The sequence below is a fragment of the Lynx rufus genome, unplaced genomic scaffold (genome assembly GCF_022079265.1).
Source record: "Lynx rufus isolate CCGP_SWC_20201006 ecotype Redwood Valley unplaced genomic scaffold, mLynRuf1.p SCAF_2, whole genome shotgun sequence".
In the NCBI taxonomy this organism is placed as follows: Eukaryota; Metazoa; Chordata; class Mammalia; order Carnivora; family Felidae; genus Lynx; species Lynx rufus.
This window is the reverse complement of record NW_025814834.1, coordinates 117,188,464-117,206,429: the sequence shown is the minus strand read 5'-3', so window position 1 is coordinate 117,206,429 and position 17,966 is coordinate 117,188,464. Positions and strand designations below refer to the sequence as shown.

Genomic DNA, 17,966 nt, shown 5'->3' with positions numbered 1-17,966 from the left:
CTGTTTGAATGCCTTCATTTTACAGAAGCTAGTTCTTGGCTCAGCCCTACACATAGGTGACCACACATCCTGATGGCATTAGCACCCTTTTCACTCTCATTGTGTCGCAGTTTAGATATAGATGATTGTCCTTACACAGTTGTGGATCATTGTGGCACTCCCAACGATCCTCTGTAGTTCAGTATTCTCTCTACCACCTTGATGCTCTTCCAGATAATTATTTTTTTCTTGTTAACTCTCAACAAATCTACCGAGTGATTTCAAGGAAGTTGGAGGATTTATATTTTTAAACATTTCTCTCTTTTTTAATGTTTGCTTATTTTTGAGAGAAATCATGTACACATGCTGGGGAGGGACAGAGAATGGAGACAGAATCCCAAGCAGGCTCCATGCTGTCAGCGCAGAACCCAACTTGGAGCTCTAACTCTTGATCCATGAGATGAGCTAAAATCAAGAGTCAAGTGCTTAACCTACCTAACCACCCCAGGATTTATCTTTTTTAAAGAGAAGATATGGATTCTTTGTGAAAAGGTGTAATTTTCTTTAAGTATTTGTGTGGCACTGTCATTATTTGTACTAAATATCCTTACAAGTAAATTTTTTTTTAATTAAAAAAATTTTTTTTAACACTTATTTATTTTTGAGACAGAGAGAGACAGAGCATGAGCAGGGGACGATCAGAGAGAGAGGGAGACACAGAATCTGAAACAGGCTCCAGGCTCTGAGCCGTCAGCCCAGAGCCCAATGCGGGGCTCGAACTCACAGAGCGCGAGATCATGACCTGAGTTGAAGTCGGACGCCCAACCGACTGAGCCACCCAGGCGCCCCAAGTAAATATTTTTTTAAATTAGGCAAATATTTAAAGGCAATGGGGGGGGGAATGAGATGAGAGAGTAAACCATGAGACTCTATGGGAAAAGAATGTGCCAAGCAGAGGGAACAGGCTGCTTAAAGGACCCTGAGGTGGGTGTGACCCTGCATAGGCCAGGTGTGCTGTAGGCCTTTTATCAGTAAGGTGCCTGGAATGGAATGAATGGTGATCAGGACAGAGGATCAGAAATAATGTGGTGTCAGATTGTTTAGGACTTACAAGCCATTGTAAGATTTTGATCTTGAAGGAGGGGAACGTAATTGGAGGGGATTTAAATAGTGGAGTAATATGATCAGATATATATTTTAAAAGGATCATTCTTCTGAGTTGAGGTTAGACTGAAGTGAGGCAAGGTAGAAGCAGGGAAACCAGTTAGGAGGCTACTACGATAATTAAAGCAAATGATGATTATGACTTAGACCAACAAAGTGGTAAGTAGTAGTTGGAATCTATGAAATTTTTAAAATTTGTTTTAAGGGGCACCTGGGTGAGTGTCTGACTTCAGCTCAGGTCACAATCTCGCGGTTCGTGGGTTCGAGCCCTGCGTTGGGTGCTGTGCTAACAGCTCAGAGCCTGGAGCCTGCTTCAGATTCTGTGTCTTTCCCTTTCTCTGCCCCTCCCCTGCTCATGCTCTGTTTCTCTCTCTCAATAATAAAAGTTTAAAATTTTTTAAAAATTTGTTTTAAATAATTTCAAATTTAAAGTTGTGATATAATGCGAAGACCTCCTGTACGTTTCACCCAAATTCCCTAATAACATGTATCTCCTTATCTCTTACTGCTCTCTCCATATACACACACACTTCTTTCTGCTGAACTATTTGAAAGTATAAGGCAGCCATGATGCCCTATTTAATACTTCATTGTGTGTTTCCTAAAAACAAAGATATTCTCCTTCTATTGTTGCATTAATAAGCTTGGATTGCCATAACAAAATACCACAAGTTGTTAAACAACATAAATTTATTTTCTCACATTTTTTAAATTTATTTTTTATTTTAGAGATTGTGCAAGCAAACAAGCAGGGGAGGGACAGAGAGAGAGGGAGGGAAAGAATCTTAAGCAGGCTCCACACTCAGCATCGAGCCTGATTTGGGGTTCAATCTCATGACTCTGAGATCATGACCTGAGCTGAAATCAAGAGTTGGATACTCAACCGACTGAGCCATCCAGGTGCCGCTGTTTTCTCACATTTCTGAGGTGGAACGTGGAAAGCCCAAGATCAAAGTTCAATCCCAAGATCAAGGTTTGGCTTCTGGTGAAAGCTGTCTTCCTGATTTATAGACAGCCTCCTCCTTACTGTGTCCTCTCATGGTGGGCAGGGGTGTTGGGAGTAGGAGAGCTCTTTGGTGTCTGTCTCTTCCTATAGAAACACTCTTATCTTCCTATAAGGCCCCACCCTCATGACCTTGTTTAACCTTAATTACCTCCTCCCCCACTGGGGTTTAGGACTTCACCATACGAATTTTGGGGAGACACAGTTCAGTACATTGCAATGATTGTTGTGTGACATCTGCACAACCACCAAGATCAGGGAATGAACACTGATACAGTACTGCCATGGACTCTACAGACTGGTTGAATTTTGCTAGTTACCCCAATAATGGTTAAAGGTACAGGGTCTTGTGTAGCAGTTAGTTGTCACGTCTTATTTTTCTTCAGTCCGAACAGTCTTTTCTTATCTTTCATGACCTTTCCATTTTTGAAGGACTTGGACCAGTAACTTGTAAACTATCCAAAAATTTGTATTTGATGTTTCCTTATGATTAGGTTCAGATTGTACAGTTTTGGACAAACATACTGCAGAAGTGATGCTGTGTTCTTAACTTGTTATATTTGGAGGAACATACTGTTGATCTGCCCTGTTTTAAAATTCTTTTTTTTTTTTTAAACATTTATTTATTATTGAGAGACAGAGAGACACAGAGCGTGAGCAGGGGAGGGGCAGAGAGAGGGGGAGACACAGAATCTGAAGCAGGCTCCATCCAGGCTCTGAGCTGTCAGCACAGAGCCCGATGCGGAGCTTGAAGCCACGAACCGCGAGGTCATGACCTGAGCCAAAGTCAGACACTTAACTGACTGAGCCACCCAAGCACCCCATGATCTGCCCTGTTAATAGTGATGTTAACTTCTGTCACTTGCTTAAGATGGTTTTTACCTATAAGGTTTCTCCACTGTAAAGTGAGTGTTTTGTGGAGAAGTAGTTTGAGACTTTATAAATTTCCTGTTCTGCATTAAACTTTCTCTCTCTAGCTTTAACATCCATGATTATTGTTGCTTGTGTCAGTTCTTACAGTGATGGTTGTGAAATGCTGGTTTTTTTAATGCCATCAATCCTTATATATTGGTTAGTTGGCATTTGATTATAAAGCTGGGCTTTCCCCCTTCATCTGTTTATTTCAATATGTATTCATGGATTGCTGTTTTATTCAGTGGTTATAATCCTTTACTATTACTGATTTTGGCACTTGGCACTTGTCCATTCCATAGAGTTGGCCAGCAGGAACCCCTTGAAGGTAGAGCCTGTGTCCTTTTGACATCATTCTTTGAGCACTTTTTTACTTTGGTTCAAGGTGTTCCAAGCTCTTGAACCTTCTTTCCTGGCCTCCAATCAGCCATTTCTCCAAGAAGCCCTGGTTCTCTGAAACCAAGATCTGGATATTAGATACTGGGATATTATCACTTCTAGGCCTTTCTGTGGAAAGATTTAGGAAATAGTTGTATGTATACACACACACATGTATACACAGACATTTCTTCCCTCTATAGTTCTGTATATAACTATGAGGTTTATACCAAGACTCCAGTTACAGTCCCAACATAACAGGGTTTATTCTAATCTTCCCCCCTTCCACATTTGTAACTTCCTAAAGATAGCATTAATGAGATCTGTATTGTGACTTTGGATGTAGAATATGAAAGAGAAAGAAGGGAGCCTGGGTGGCTCAGACAGTTAAGCATCTGACTCGATTTTGGCTCAGGTCATGATCTCACTGGTTTGTGGGATTGGGCCCCTCATTGGGCCCTGTGCTGACAGCGTGGAGCCTGCTTGGGATTCTCTCTCCCTCACTCTTTATCTGCCCCCCCCCCTCGCCCGCTCTCGTGTTGGGAGCGTGCACTCTGTCTCTCTCTCAAAATAAATAAATAAACATTTTTAAAAAGAAAGAGGAGTCAAGGGTGACTCAAGATTTTTGGCTGAAAAAAGCCACCAGAAGAAATGCCATTTACTGAGATGAGAAGACCATAGGAGGAGACAGTTCGGAGGAAGAGATTGGAAGGTCACATGTTGAGGCTAAACTGTGAATTAGACATGCAAGGGGAGGTGTTGGGGAGGCAGTTGGATATTTGAGTCTGCAGTTCAAAGAAAGGTCCAGGCTGAAATGCAGATTACTTCAAGACAACTAGTTGGGGCGCCCGGGTGGCTCAGTCGGTTGGGCGTCCGACCTCAGCTCAGTTCATGATTTCACGGTTCGTGAGTTGGAGCCCCACATCTGGCTCTGTGCTGACAGTTCGGAGCCTGGAGCCTGCTTCGCATATTGTATCTCTCTGTTCCTCTCTGTATCTCTCTGTTCCTCCCCCACTCGCACTCTGTCTCTCTGTCTCTCAAAAATAAAAAATAAAGATTAAAAAAATTAAAAAAAACCTTAATTCCATATCCTTTCTGATCTCTTTCACTGATTTTTTTTTCTAACATGAAATCACTGTAATTACTGGGTTTTTTTTATTTTTTTATTTTTTTTAATGTTTATTTTTGAGACAGAGGGAGACAGAGCGTGAGTTGGGGAGGGGCAGAGAGGGAGACACAGAATCTGAAACAGGCTCCAGGCTCTGAGCTGTCAGCACAGAGCCCGATGCAGGACTCAAATCCACGAACTGTGAGATCATGACCTGAGCCAAAGTCAGACACTTAACCGACTGAGCCACTTAGGAACCCCTGTTTTTGTTTTTGTTTTTGTTTTTGTTTTTTTAAAGGTTGACTCTTTATTTTAAAAAAGTTTTAATTACCAGAGTTCTTATTTCATCCATAGCCTGCTAGGTATTGAGTAGTTGATGGTTTTTTTTTTTTTTCTAATTTCTTTTTCAGTAAATTTTCATTTTATCTAATCCCAGAATTCAGATTTCTTTAGTTTATCCAGAAATGTCATTTACAGATGATTAGTCCAAACCTTTGTGCAGTTCAGGAACACAAATTAATTACATCAGATTATTTTGTCTCTTGAGACCCTTCATCTCTCCACTACGTTTTATGCCACTGATTTGTTTTTGTTTTGTTTTGCCTTTTCTATTTACTTTTTTTAATTTTTAAAAATTTACATCCAAGTTAGCATATAGTGCAACAGTGATTTCAAGAGTAGATTCCTTAGTGCCCGTTACCCATTTAGCCCATCCCCCCTCTCACAATCCCTCCAGTAACCCTCTGTTTGTTCTCCATATTTAAGAGTTTCTTATATTTTGCCATCCTCCCTGTTTTTATATTGTTTTTGCTTCTCTTCCCTTGTGTTCATCTGTTCTGTGTCTTAAAGTCCTCGTATGAGTGAAGTCATATGATATTTGTCTTTCTCTGACTAATTTCACTTAACATGGAACCTACAGTTCCATCCACGTAGTTGCACATGGCAAGATTTCATTCTTTTTGATTGCTGAGTAATACTCCATTGTGTATATATATATATACCACATCTTCTTTATCCATTCATCCATTGATAGACATTTGGGCTCTTTCCATACTTTGGCTATTGTTGATAGTGCTGCTATGAACATATGCCCCTTCGAAACAACACACCTGTATCCCTTGGATAAATACCTAGTAGTACAGTTGCTGGGCCATAGGGTCGTTCTATTTTCAATTTTTTGAGGAACCTCCATACTGTTTTCCAGAGTGGCTGCACCAATTTGCATTCCCACCAGCAATGCAAAAAGAGATCCTCTTTCTCCGCATCCTCGCCAACATCTATTGTTGCCTGAGTTGCTAATGTTAGCCATTCTGACACGTGTGAGGTGGTATCTCATTGTGGTTTTGATTTGTATTTCCCTGATGATGAGTGATGTTGAGCATTTTTTCATGTGTCGGTTGGCCATCTGGATGTCTTCTCTGGAGAAGTGTCTATTCATGCCTTTTGCCCGTTTCTTCACTGGATTATTTGTTTTTTGTGTGTTGAGTTTGATAAGTTCTTTATAGATTTTGGACACTAACCCTTTATCCGATATGTCGTTTGCAAATATCTTCTCCCATTCTGTCGGTTGCCTTTTAGTTTTGCTGATTGTTTCCTTTGCTGTGCAGAAGCTTTTTATCTTGATGAGGTACCAATAGTTCATTTTTGCTTTTGTTTCCCTTGCCTCCAGAGACATGTTGAGTAAGAAGTTGCTGCGGCCAAGATCAAAGAGGTTTTTGCCTGCTTTCTCCTTGAGGATTTTGATAGCTTCCTGTCTTACATTTAGGTCTTTCATCCATTTTGAGTTTCTTTTTGTGAATGGTGTAAGAAAGTGGTCCAGATTCATTCTTCTGCATGTTGCTGTCCAGTTTTCCCAACACCACTTGCTGAAGAAACTCTTTATTCCATTGAATATTCTTTCCTGCTTTGTCAAAGATTAATTGGCCATACATTTGTGGGTCCATTTCTGGGTTCTCTCTTCTGTTCCATTGATCAGTGTCTGTTTTTGTTTCAGTACCATACTGTCTTGATGATTACATACAGCTTTGTAATACAGCTTAAAGTCCATATGCCACCGATTTATTAATGGATTGGGCCAGTTGCCCTGCAGAATATCTCACTTTATAGATTTGTCTGGTTGCTTTCTTGCTGTGTTATTAGCTCTTTTTATTATTTCAAACAATAAAATTACCTGCAGCTTTTTCTAACACACCCTTTTTTATAAAAACTTCATGGTCTTTGTTAGCCACAAAATAAGGGTTAAAACTTTCTTAGCTCAATATATAGTAACCATCAGAATTTGTCATCTCTGCCTATTCTCCCACTGTTCTTCCAGCCAAACCCATGTCCTGGTCTGAGACACAAATAGAAGTAGGTAGTGATTGGTGCGCCTAGGTGGCTCAGTTGATTGAGCGTCTGACTCTTGGTTTTGGCTCAGGTCACGATCTCTCCGTCATGGGATCAAGCCCCATGTCAGGCTCTGAGCTGGGCATGGAGCCTGCTTGAGATTCTTTCTCTCTCCCTCTGTCTCTTTCCCCAGCTCGTACTCCCCCCCCCCCAAAATAAAAAAAGTAAAAAAAAAAGAAATCAGTAGTGATTAAGAATATAGACTTTGGAGCCAGATTGTATGTATTTAAAAATATTATTATTTTTTTAATTTTTATTTTTAACGTTTACCTGTTTTTGAGAGATAGAGACAGAGCATGAGCAGGGAAGGGGCAGAGAGAGGGGGAAACAGAATCTGAAGCAGGCTCCAGGCTCTGAGCTGTCAGCACAGAGCCTGATGTGGGACTCAAACTCATGGACCGTGAGATCATGACCTGAACTGAAGTTGGGTGCTTAACTGAGCCATTCAGGTACCCCTCTATTTAATTTTTTTTAATACTTACTTTTTTTGTTTTTAATTTTTTTTAATGTTTATTTATTTTTGAGACAGAGCATGAATGGGGGAGGGTCAGAGAGAGAGGGAGACACAGAATTGGAAGCAGGCTCCAGGCTCTGAGCTGTCAGCACAGAGCCCGACGCGGGGCTCGAACTCACGGACTGTGAGATCATGACCTGAGCCGAAGTCAGACGCTTAACCGACTGAGACACCCAGGCACCCCAATACTTACTTTTTGAGAGAGAGAGAGAGACAGACAGACAGAGTGCGGCGGCAGGGGGAGGGGTGGAGGAGAGGCAAAGAGAGATATGGAGACACAGAATCCGAAGCAGGCTCCAGGCTCTGAGCTGTCAGCACAGAGCCCGACGCGGGGCTCAAACCCATGAGCTGTGAGATCATGACCTGAGCCGAAGTCAGATGCTCAACTGACTAAGCCACCAAGGTGCCTCCAGACTGTCTGAATTTAAATTCCAGCTTCAGTACTTACTTACTTCATACTTCATACTTTGGACAGTTCATGCCATTCCATCTGTTAAATGCAGCTAATAGTACCAACCTCATAGGGTTGTTGTAAGGATATCAGTTAATATATGTGTCATCTTGAAGTGCCTGAGTGGCTTAGGCTGTTGAGTGTCTGATTCTCGATTTCAGTTCAGGTCATGATCCCAGAGTTGAAGGACTGAGTCCTGCATCGGGCTCTGTGCTAAGCATGGAACCTACTTAATATTCTCTATTTCTCTCCCTCTGCCCCTGTCTCCTGCTTACACTCACTCTCTCTAAAAATAAATTAAGTAAATATTTGTATCATCTTTAAAAATATCTAGCACATAGAAAACTCTTCCTGCCTACAAAAATACAACTTCTTCATCAGACATTTAACATATATTTTTAAGCACCTGCCACACACTCAATTAGTCATTGAGGACTTAGCAATAAACAAGACAGAATTCCAGCCTTTGGGAGCTTATACTCTAGTGGAAATTGCAGAGAAGTACACTACAATGTGATAAATGCATGACAGGTATGGGTTCAGGATGTACTAAAGGCCTTATCTTACGGAGTCAGGGGAAGCTTCATGGAAGATGTCATATGTAAGCTGAGAGTTGAAGGAGGGAAAGGAATTAGCCTGTTGAAATGGGTAGTAAGACAAGGGTAGGAGGTGGGGCTTGATGATGAGAACAAATTGTAGGTCAGTAAACTGCACCTAAAGAAAACAAGTAAGCAAGAACTCTGCGGAGGGTTTGGAAAGCATTCAGGATGGGTCTTCTCAAATCCCACTGCCTTTAGGCATCTTCTCAGGCTACCTCAGCCAATTTTTCTCATTCTTCTGACTTTCAATAGTGATTTGACTATAGAGTGTAGGTTTTACATTGAGAAGAAATTGCATTAAAATAGTTTGGGGAGGTTTGTTTGGGGAAGAAGTAGAGATAAGATGGGGGGAGACCAGAATCTGTCATGAATTAAATTTAAAATTTTGGACTTTTTCCCATGGATGAGTAGAAAACACAAGATATTTAGGATGGGTTCTCCTAGAAAAGGAAAATTCAGAGAGAGAGAGAGAGCGCATGTGCAAGGTTTCTGGGAACTGTGAGTTCTTCCTTAAAGATAGAACTTTGAAGGGGAAGAGATGAGACTGAAAGAGAAGGTAAGATCCAGATCATAAATGCAGACCACGGTGTTTAGGCATTTTCCAGTGAGCAGTTGGAAGTCGTTGACAGATTCGATATGGGAGACAATTAGATAATGAGAAGCAAATTTAGCAATTGAGAGAGTGAACTTGAGGGGACTAAGTCTAGAGGCAAGGTACCAGTTAGGAGGGTATTGCAGTAGTAGTCCAGGTAAAAGGTGATGAAGCCAGCAAAGAGCAACAGGAAGAAGAGAAGGAAAAGAGGGGAAAGCTTTGACAAATATTATTGGAGTAAAAATTGGCTGGACTTGGAGACTTATCAAATATGGTGAGGGTCTCCTATGGAGTAGGAAGAGTCCAAAAATGTTGCTAAAATTCTGGCTAAATACAAGAGCAGTAACAGAAGAGGAGGCAGATTAGTAATAAAATATTGAAAAATCAAGCTCAAGGTGCCTCTGAGACATGGACGTGGGTGTGTGCATTGACTGATAAAGGGAAATCCAGGGTTGGTATCTGTGGACATGGGAGTCATTGATGCATAAGTGGTGGGAGTTAAAGTGGTACAAGTGGACAGTTTTGCAGGTAGCATTCCATTTTCTGTGTGCTAAGCACTGTCCTGAATGCTTTACATACATTGTTCCATTTAATTCTTTTCTTTTTATTTTTGAGAGAGAGAGAGAGACAGAGCATCAATCGGGGAGAGGCAGAGAGAGACAGAGACACTGGATCCAAAGCAGGCTCCAGGCTCTGAGCTGTCAGCACAGAGCCCGACACAGGGCTTGAACTCAACCAGGAGATCATGACCTGATCCAAAGTCGGGTGCTCAACCAACTGAGCCACCCAGGCGCCCCTTCATTTAATTCTTATAACAACTCTATGAAGTTGTCATTTTACAAAGAAAAAGAAAGTGTAATATAGGAGAGTTAAGTAGTGTAAAAAACCCCAAGGCTGATAAGCGACAAAGTCAGGAATGGAGCAAACTATCTGACTTAAAACCTGAAATCTTAAAACATCGTGCCATGGGTGAATTGAGAAGAGTGCTCAGGAGAGAACCCTGGGGAGCTTCAACATTTAAAGGAGGATGGTCATGGATGGAGCAGTCTATCTGTACATATATGTAGATATTTGCATATATGGAGAAGGAACCAGAGAGGTAGGAAAACCAGGAAGGTGGCTGTGACAGAAATGGAAAGAGGAATTACCATAACATTACCATAACATTGTGCCAGAAGCCACAATGAAATAACATTTTAAATTTTTTCATTGGGTTTAATAATTTGGAATTTACTGGTAACCTTGGTAATTGCTGTTTGGTGGCAACATAAATGAGATGGCATAATTTGTGTAAAATTCTTTTTTTTTTTTTTTTTTAATTTTTTTTTCCTCAACGTTTATTTATTTTTGGGACAGAGAGAGACAGAGCATGAACAGGGGAGGGGCAGAGAGAGAGGGAGACACAGAATCGGAAGCAGGCTCCAGGCTCTGAGCCATCAGCCCAGAGCCCGATGCGGGGCTCGAACTCACGGACCGCGAGATCGTGACCTGGCTGAAGTCGGACGCTTAACCGACTGCGCCACCCAGGCGCCCCGTGTAAAATTCTTAAGCATAGTAGATTGCATATTTTAAGCACAGCAAAAAAAAAAAAAAAAAGTCTCTCGTATAGTTACAGGAGTTAAAGTGGAGACAGTGAGGACTCTTTTAGATACCTGAATCTAAAAGATCTTAACTGACTCAGGTAAGTTGATTTGGTTGGGTTTAAATATGGATACATTTTTTGAGAAAACAGAATTTCCATCTAATGACTTCTGCTTTCTCTGTAGAGTAGCATATAAACTTATCTGTTGAGAGTGAGAAGGAATGTGGTGAAACAGGGGGCTTGAGAAGAGTGGTAAAAATTTGAAATCACTCGGGGCGCCTGGATGGCGCAGTCGGTTAAGCGTCCGACTTCAGCCAGGTCACGATCTCGCGGTCCGGGAGTTCGAGCCCCGCGTCAGGCTCTGGGCTGATGGCTCAGAGCCTGGAGCCTGTTTCCGATTCTGTGTCTCCCACTCTCTCTGCCCCTCCCCCGTTCATGCTCTGTCTCTCTCTGTCCCCAAAATAAATAAACGTTGAAAAAAAAAATTTGAAATCACTCTTAACAGATGAAAGAGGATGCTGATTAAGAACATGTGGAAGCAGGGGCACCTGGGTGGTTTAGTCGGTTAAGCGTCTGACTTTGGCTCAGGTCATGATCTCACTGTTCTTGAGTTCGAGCCCCATGTTGGGCTTTGTGCTGACAGCTCAGAGCCTGGAGCGTCTTCAGATTCTGTGTGTCCCTTTATTTATGTCTGTTCCTCCCCTGCTCATACTCTCAATCTCAAAAATAAAGATTACCAAAAAAAAAAAAAAAAAAAGAACATGTGGAAGCACTGTAGCATTGTAGTGGCAAGGGCCCAGTTGAAGGAGATTAGATTTATATGGTTTCAGTCCTCCTGATGGTATGATTTTTCTCCAGCACAATCCAGGAGCAGAAATAAAGGTGCAGTAAAGGTATTTAGATTGATCCAGATTTAGGATTTTGTTGAATGCATGTGATGGAAAGGCTATATTAGGGAAGAAAAGGAAAAGAAAATGAACGTTTTTTATTTTTTTTATTTTTTTTAACGTTTATTTATTTTTGAGACAGAGAGAGACAGAGCATGAACGGGGGAGGGTCAGAGAGAGAGGGAGACACAGAATCTGAAACAGGCTCCAGGCTCTGAGCCGTCAGCACAGAGCCCGACGGGGGGCTTGAACTCACGGACCGCGAGATCGTGACCTGAGCCGAAGTCGGACGCTTAACCGACTGAGCCACCCAGGCGCCCCGAAAATGAACGTTTTAATAAAAGAATGGTTTAAATAATAGATCAAAGACTGTGGAATTGATAGAGAAAAAATTGAGTAAAAAAAAGTGACTAAAGTTAGAGAAAATATAGAACTTAGATCTTGATGAACAGATAGAAGGGGAGTAGGAGGCTTTGGTCAGAAAAGGGGATTTTAAAATGCACAGAAGAGTGGTTCTTGGAGGTCACTGAATTTAAGATAAGATATTGAGAGACTAGAAAATGTGATGGATCATCCAAAAGGACATTAAACTTGTCTAGGATATAATGAAACTTGGGGTGGTTTTGCTTGAGGTTCTAGAAGGCAGATTGATTTGGCCTTTGAAAAACTTGATCTAGGTGTGTGGTCAAATTACTTATGTCCTAGGACCTAGTGCTGTAAGTAGCAGATAGCAGGATTTAGGTGTATCTGAGTAGTATGTGGACTAGTTGATTAAAAAAAAAAAAAAGAGTCTATCTACAATAATAATGTAGAGGAGGTTAAGCAGTTTGCCTAAGGTCACATTCCGGGTGGTTCTAAAGCCCATACTCTTTCCGTTAACCCTGGTGTATTTGCAGTTAGCTGAACTTCCGGAGAACAATTTCATTTTAGCTTCTCCAGAGATAATGAGGTTTTTAGTGCCAAACATCTACAAAGTGAAATGGAAATCTACCCAAGGAGCACCTTGAACAGAAAATTAACCTGAAGGAGTCAAGGTTTTTAGGTACCAATTTCAATAAATTGATCCATTAGTTCATTTTTCTGTTTATCTGTTATACACCCATATAATAGTTTACACAGTTTGAGAATACTGTATTTAGAATAATTGAACTAAGTGTAATTTGACTCATTTGGTTTAATTTATTGTCTTTTGTCATTTCTAGCTGCCTATCCCCACCGTTTGAATCTCTTCTACCTTGCTAATGATGTCATCCAGAACTGCAAAAGGAAAAACGCAATCATTTTCCGTGAATCATTTGCTGATGTCCTTCCTGAAGCAGCTGCTCTAGTGAAGTAAGTAAATTCTTACTGCTTTTTGGGATCTAAGCTTAGAAAATTACGAATTTTAGTTCACCTTTTTACCTGTTAGTAAGAATTGTTAATAATTCTACATGCTTAAAGACCGAAGGATATTTTGCTTAAATTGTTCATGTAACTTTCCCACTAATACACATATTTTTCTTTTAAACATTCTTTCTTCTCTCTCTCTCTCTCTTTTTTTAAATGTTTTTATTTATTTTTGAGAGAGAGAGAACAAGTTGGAGAGGGGCACAGAGAGAGGGAGACAGAGGATCTGAAGTAGGCTCTCCACCAACAGCTAAGAGCCTGATGCAGGGCTCAAACTCTCGAACCCTGAGATCTTGACCTGAGCCGAAGCCAGACCCTTAACCAACTGAGCCATCTAGGCGCCCTTCTTTCTTCCCTTTTTGAAAGCTTGTTTGTTATTTACTCTCTCCCTCTTTACTACCTTGACCATATATATCTCTTGGTCATATTCTTTGGTTGGGAGTACTTTCCAACTGTTTCTTCTGTTTCCATATTCTTTTACACATTTCCTTTCTTCTTGCAGTCTTTTTGAAATCTTGCACCCTCTATGACATCTGTGTAATTAAAGAGATATGGAAATATTTATTCCCAACTTCGTATTGATTTATTCTATCCTTAGTGAAATTGTATGCAGTGTTTCCCAAAGTATGGAATACTTAACATTTGATCTTACTTTTACTCTGTATTAATAGTGTTTTCCTGGTGTTTCACCCATATTTGCAAGTTGTTTATTTGGTTTAAGAGGCATACACACCCGGGGCGCCTGGGTGGCGCAGTCGGTTAAGCGTCCGACTTCAGCCAGGTCACGATCTCGCGGTCCGTGAGTTCAAGCCCCGCATCGGGCTCTGGGCTGATGGCTCAGAGCCTGGAGCCTGTTTCCGATTCTGTGTCTCCCTCTCTCTCTGCCCCTCCCCCGTTCATGCTCTGTCTCTCTCTGTCCCAAAAATAAATAAACGTTGAAAAAAAAAAAAATTTAAAGAGGCATACACACCCAACTGGAGGATAAACAATTATATGGAACAATCAAAATAGTTAAATATTAACTCAAATTATATATTGACTAGCATAGTATTATATGCTTGTATAAGTAACGTGACTATTGCATATTACCGATCCATTTGTTAGTATTAACCCATTAAAAACAGAACGATCCCTTTTCCTTCCTTTGGATTATTAAGTTGAGGTGTTTATTTTGGTCCTACTTGAATGTGCTGTGTAATACAGATTTATACCCACGTCAGAGTACATAAAATAGAGGTGCCTGGCTGGTTCAGTCAGTAGAGTGTGTGATTCTTGATCTCCCACAGTTTGTGTAGAAATAGGTTATAAATTCAAAATTGTTATACAAATGTTATTTGCAACTCACGGTGACTAACTTTGCAGGGAAGCATATTGAATTTTATTATTTCTTTTTACAAAATGAGAAAACTGAAGCCCATTGCAGTTAAGAAATTGCCCAAAAGTAAAATGTCAATTTAGTAAAAGAGGTGAGAATAGAATTGAGATTTTTTTCTGACTCTTAGTCCCCTATTTCTTTCTTTTTTTGTTGTTAATTTTCTTTTTTTTAATTTACATCCAAATTAGTTAGCATATAGTGCAACAATGATTTCAGGAGTAGATTCCTTGATGCCCCTTACCCATTTAGCCCATCCCCCCCCACTCCCTCCAGTAACCCTGTGTTCTCCATATTTATGAGTCTCTTATGCTTTGTCCCCCTTCCTGTTTTTATATTAATTTTGCTTCCCTTCCCTTATGTTCATTTGTTTTGTCTCTTAAAGTCCTCATATGAGTGAAGTCACATGATACGTGTCTTTCTCTGACTATTTTCTCTTAGCATGATACGCTCCAGTTCCATCCACGTAGTTGCACAGGCAAGATTTCATTCTTTTTGATTGCTGAGTAATACTCCATTGTATGTATATACCACATCTTCTTTATCCATTCATCCGTCGATGGATGTTTAGGCTCTTTCCACACTTGGGCTATTGTCGATAGCACTGCTATAAACATTGGGGTGCATGTGCCCCTTCGAAACAACACAGCTGTATCCCTTGGATAAATAACCTAATAGTGTAATTGCTGGGTCATAGGGTAGTTCTATTTTTAATTTTTTGAGGAAGTTCCATACTGTTTTCCAGAGTGGCTGCACCAGCTTGCATTCCCACCAGCAGTGCAAAAGAGATCCTCTTCCTCTGCCTCCTCACCAACATCTGTTGTTGCCTGAGTTGTTAATGTTAGCCATTCTGACTGGTGTGAGGTGGTATCTCATTGTGGTTTTGATTTCTATTTCCCTGATGATGAGTGATGTTGAGCATTTTTTCACGTGTCAGTTGGCCATCTGGATGTCTTCTTCAGAGAAGTGTCTATTCATGTCTTTTGCCCATTTCTTCACTGGATTATTTGTTTTTGTTGTTGTTAATTTTTTTAATATTATTTATTTTTGAGACTGAGATAAAGTGTGAGTGGGGGGAGGGCAGAGAGAGAGGGAGACACAGAATCCGAAGCAGGCTCCAGGCTCTGAGCTGTCAGCACAGAGCCCGATATGAGGCTCAAACTCTTGAACCGCAAGATCATGACCTGGACTGAAGCTGGACACTTAATAGACTAAGCCACCCAGACACCCAGCCACCTGTTACTTCTATTTTACAGTATAGTCCGCCTAAACTTAACTTACAGTTTTTCATTTTTTTAAATGATTATTTGAGAGAGAGAGAGAGAGAGAGAGAGAGAGAGAAAGAGCACCAGCAGGGGAGGGGGTCAGAGAGAATCCCAAGCAGGCTCCATACTGTCGGCATGAGCCCCACAGGGGGCTTGATCTCACAAACTGTGAGATCACAACCTGAGATCAAGAGTCAGATGCTCAACCAGCACCCAGGCGCCCCTTATTTTCATTTTTTTTTAAATGTCTTACTTACAGTTTTTCATCTTATAATGGCCCCTTAGTAATTTAAATTCTTGTCTCTACATTTCTTAGTTACCAGAGGCTGATTATTTTCCTGTTTCTCCCTCCTTTTCTCTCTGCCTTTAAATTTCCCATTATCATCTCTATTTGATGTATTTATATTATTATGATATTCTTCTAACTACTTTCTCAGTGTCTGATATCCTTTTCATTCACTTCAGGCTATGATGATTTAACACTATAGGCTCTGGAACCAGTGTACCTGGGTTTGAATCCTGGTTCTGCCACCTTCCAGCTATATAACTTTAGGCAATATAAATTAGCCTCAATTTAGGGGAGGTGGGAAGTGGGTAAGCTAAATGGGTATTAAGGAGGGTACTTGTGGTGAGCACTGGGTGTTGTATGTAAGTGAATGAATCACAAAACTCTACTACTGAAACCAATATTATACTAAATGTTAACTAACTGGAATTTAAATAAAAACTTGAAAAAGAAAAGTAAATAAAACTAGTGGGTTTCCACATCAAACCCATAAAAAAAATAAATTAGCATCAGTTTTTTTATCTGTATATTCTTATCTGTATAAATCTGCCAATAATAGTACCCACCCCATAGAGCGTGGGAACTAAATGAGTTAATATTATACAGAGAGAGTGCTTAGAAAAGCCACTGGCATATAATGAACACTTAATAAGTGTTAGTTGCTGCTGTGTTGTTGAGGTTGACAATAACGATTACTCCTGTGATTATTATTAACAAATTAATGTTACCAAATCACTGTTGTGACCCTTCTTTTAAAAATATTTTTATATCAGTATATAATTTAACACATTCCTTTCCATGTTTGTTATTCTTTGACTCTCAAACCAATTATATAATATAATTAGAGGCAAAAAGTATTATCTTCATTTTGCAGATGAGAATACTGATAATAAATGATACAAAACTACTTTAAGATAGGAAATTGGGGACACCTGGGTGGCTCCGTTCTTGGGGCACCTGGGTGGCTCAGTCGCTTGAGCATATGACTCTTGATCTTGGGGTCATGAGTTTGAGTCCCATGTGGGGTGTAGAGTAAATACTTAAATAAATAAAACTTTGAAAAAAGAATGTAGAAGGTGGGTATGATTACAGATGTTCCAGACCATAAAAGAATAATAGGAACGGCTTTATTCCAGTGAATTTGGAAATTTAGACAAAATGGTTAAGTTCATCAAAAATACAAGTAACTAAAATGGCTCAAAGAAAAAATTGAGAACTTAATAATCCTATAACCACCGAATAAATTCGATCAGCAGTCAGAAATCTTTCCATAAGAACATCTCCCTGTTTTGCAATGGGTTTGCCACCCGAACACAAGTGTCATGAAAACCACCGCTAAAGCCAAGCCAGAATGGTAAAGGAGAGGATTTATATCAACACTGGTTGTTGTTGGAAAACAAGTCTGCCACTGCTGGCCACTTGATCACAAATGTGATGGGATGAAAAATATGAGAAAGCAGCTGCTTTTATGGGAATGGGCTCCTTCAAGTACCCCTGGATCTTCGATAAATTGAAAGCTGAATGTGACCATGGCATCACCATTGATACCTCCCTGTGAAAATTAAAGACAGCAAGTCTTGGGGCGCCTGGGTGGCGCAGTCGGTTAAGCGTCCGACTTCAGCCAGGTCACGATCTCGCGGTCCGTGAGTTCGAGCCCCGCGTCAGGCTCTGGGCTGATGGCTCAGAGCCTGGAGCCTGCTTCCGATTCTGTGTCTCCCTCTCTCTCTGCCCCTCCCCCGTTCATGCTCTGTCTCTCTCTGTCCCCAAAATAAATAAACATTTAAAAAAAAAAATTAAAAAAAAAACAAAAAAAAAAACAAAAAAAATAAAGACAGCAAGTCTTATGTGATCCTCAATATGCTCCAGGACACAGACTTTATAGAAAACACGATTACAGGTACATCTCAGGCTGACTGTGCTGTCCTGATTGTTGCTGCTGGTGTTTGGTGAATTTGAAGAAAGTAACTCCAAGAATGGTCAGACCTATGAGCATGCCCTTTTGGCTTACACATGGGGTATGAAACAACTATTTGTTGGTATTAATAAAATGGATTCTGTCAAGCCGTCCCACAGATAGAAGAAATACAAGGAAATCATTAAGGA

General features: G+C 40.5%; 1 protein-coding gene across 5 annotated transcripts in view; it reads left to right on the top strand.

Moving 5' to 3' along the window:
* The window catches only part of RPRD2 (regulation of nuclear pre-mRNA domain containing 2), a 101,437-nt gene that overhangs the window by 37,588 nt on the left and 45,883 nt on the right, over positions 1 to 17,966 (top strand). For all 5 annotated transcript variants that reach the window (XM_047085676.1, XM_047085677.1, XM_047085675.1 and 2 more), the window contains exon 2: positions 12,757 to 12,886. In XM_047085676.1, coding sequence (XP_046941632.1) covers positions 12,757 to 12,886 — 130 coding nt within the window. The remainder of the gene's footprint in view (positions 1 to 12,756; positions 12,887 to 17,966) is intronic.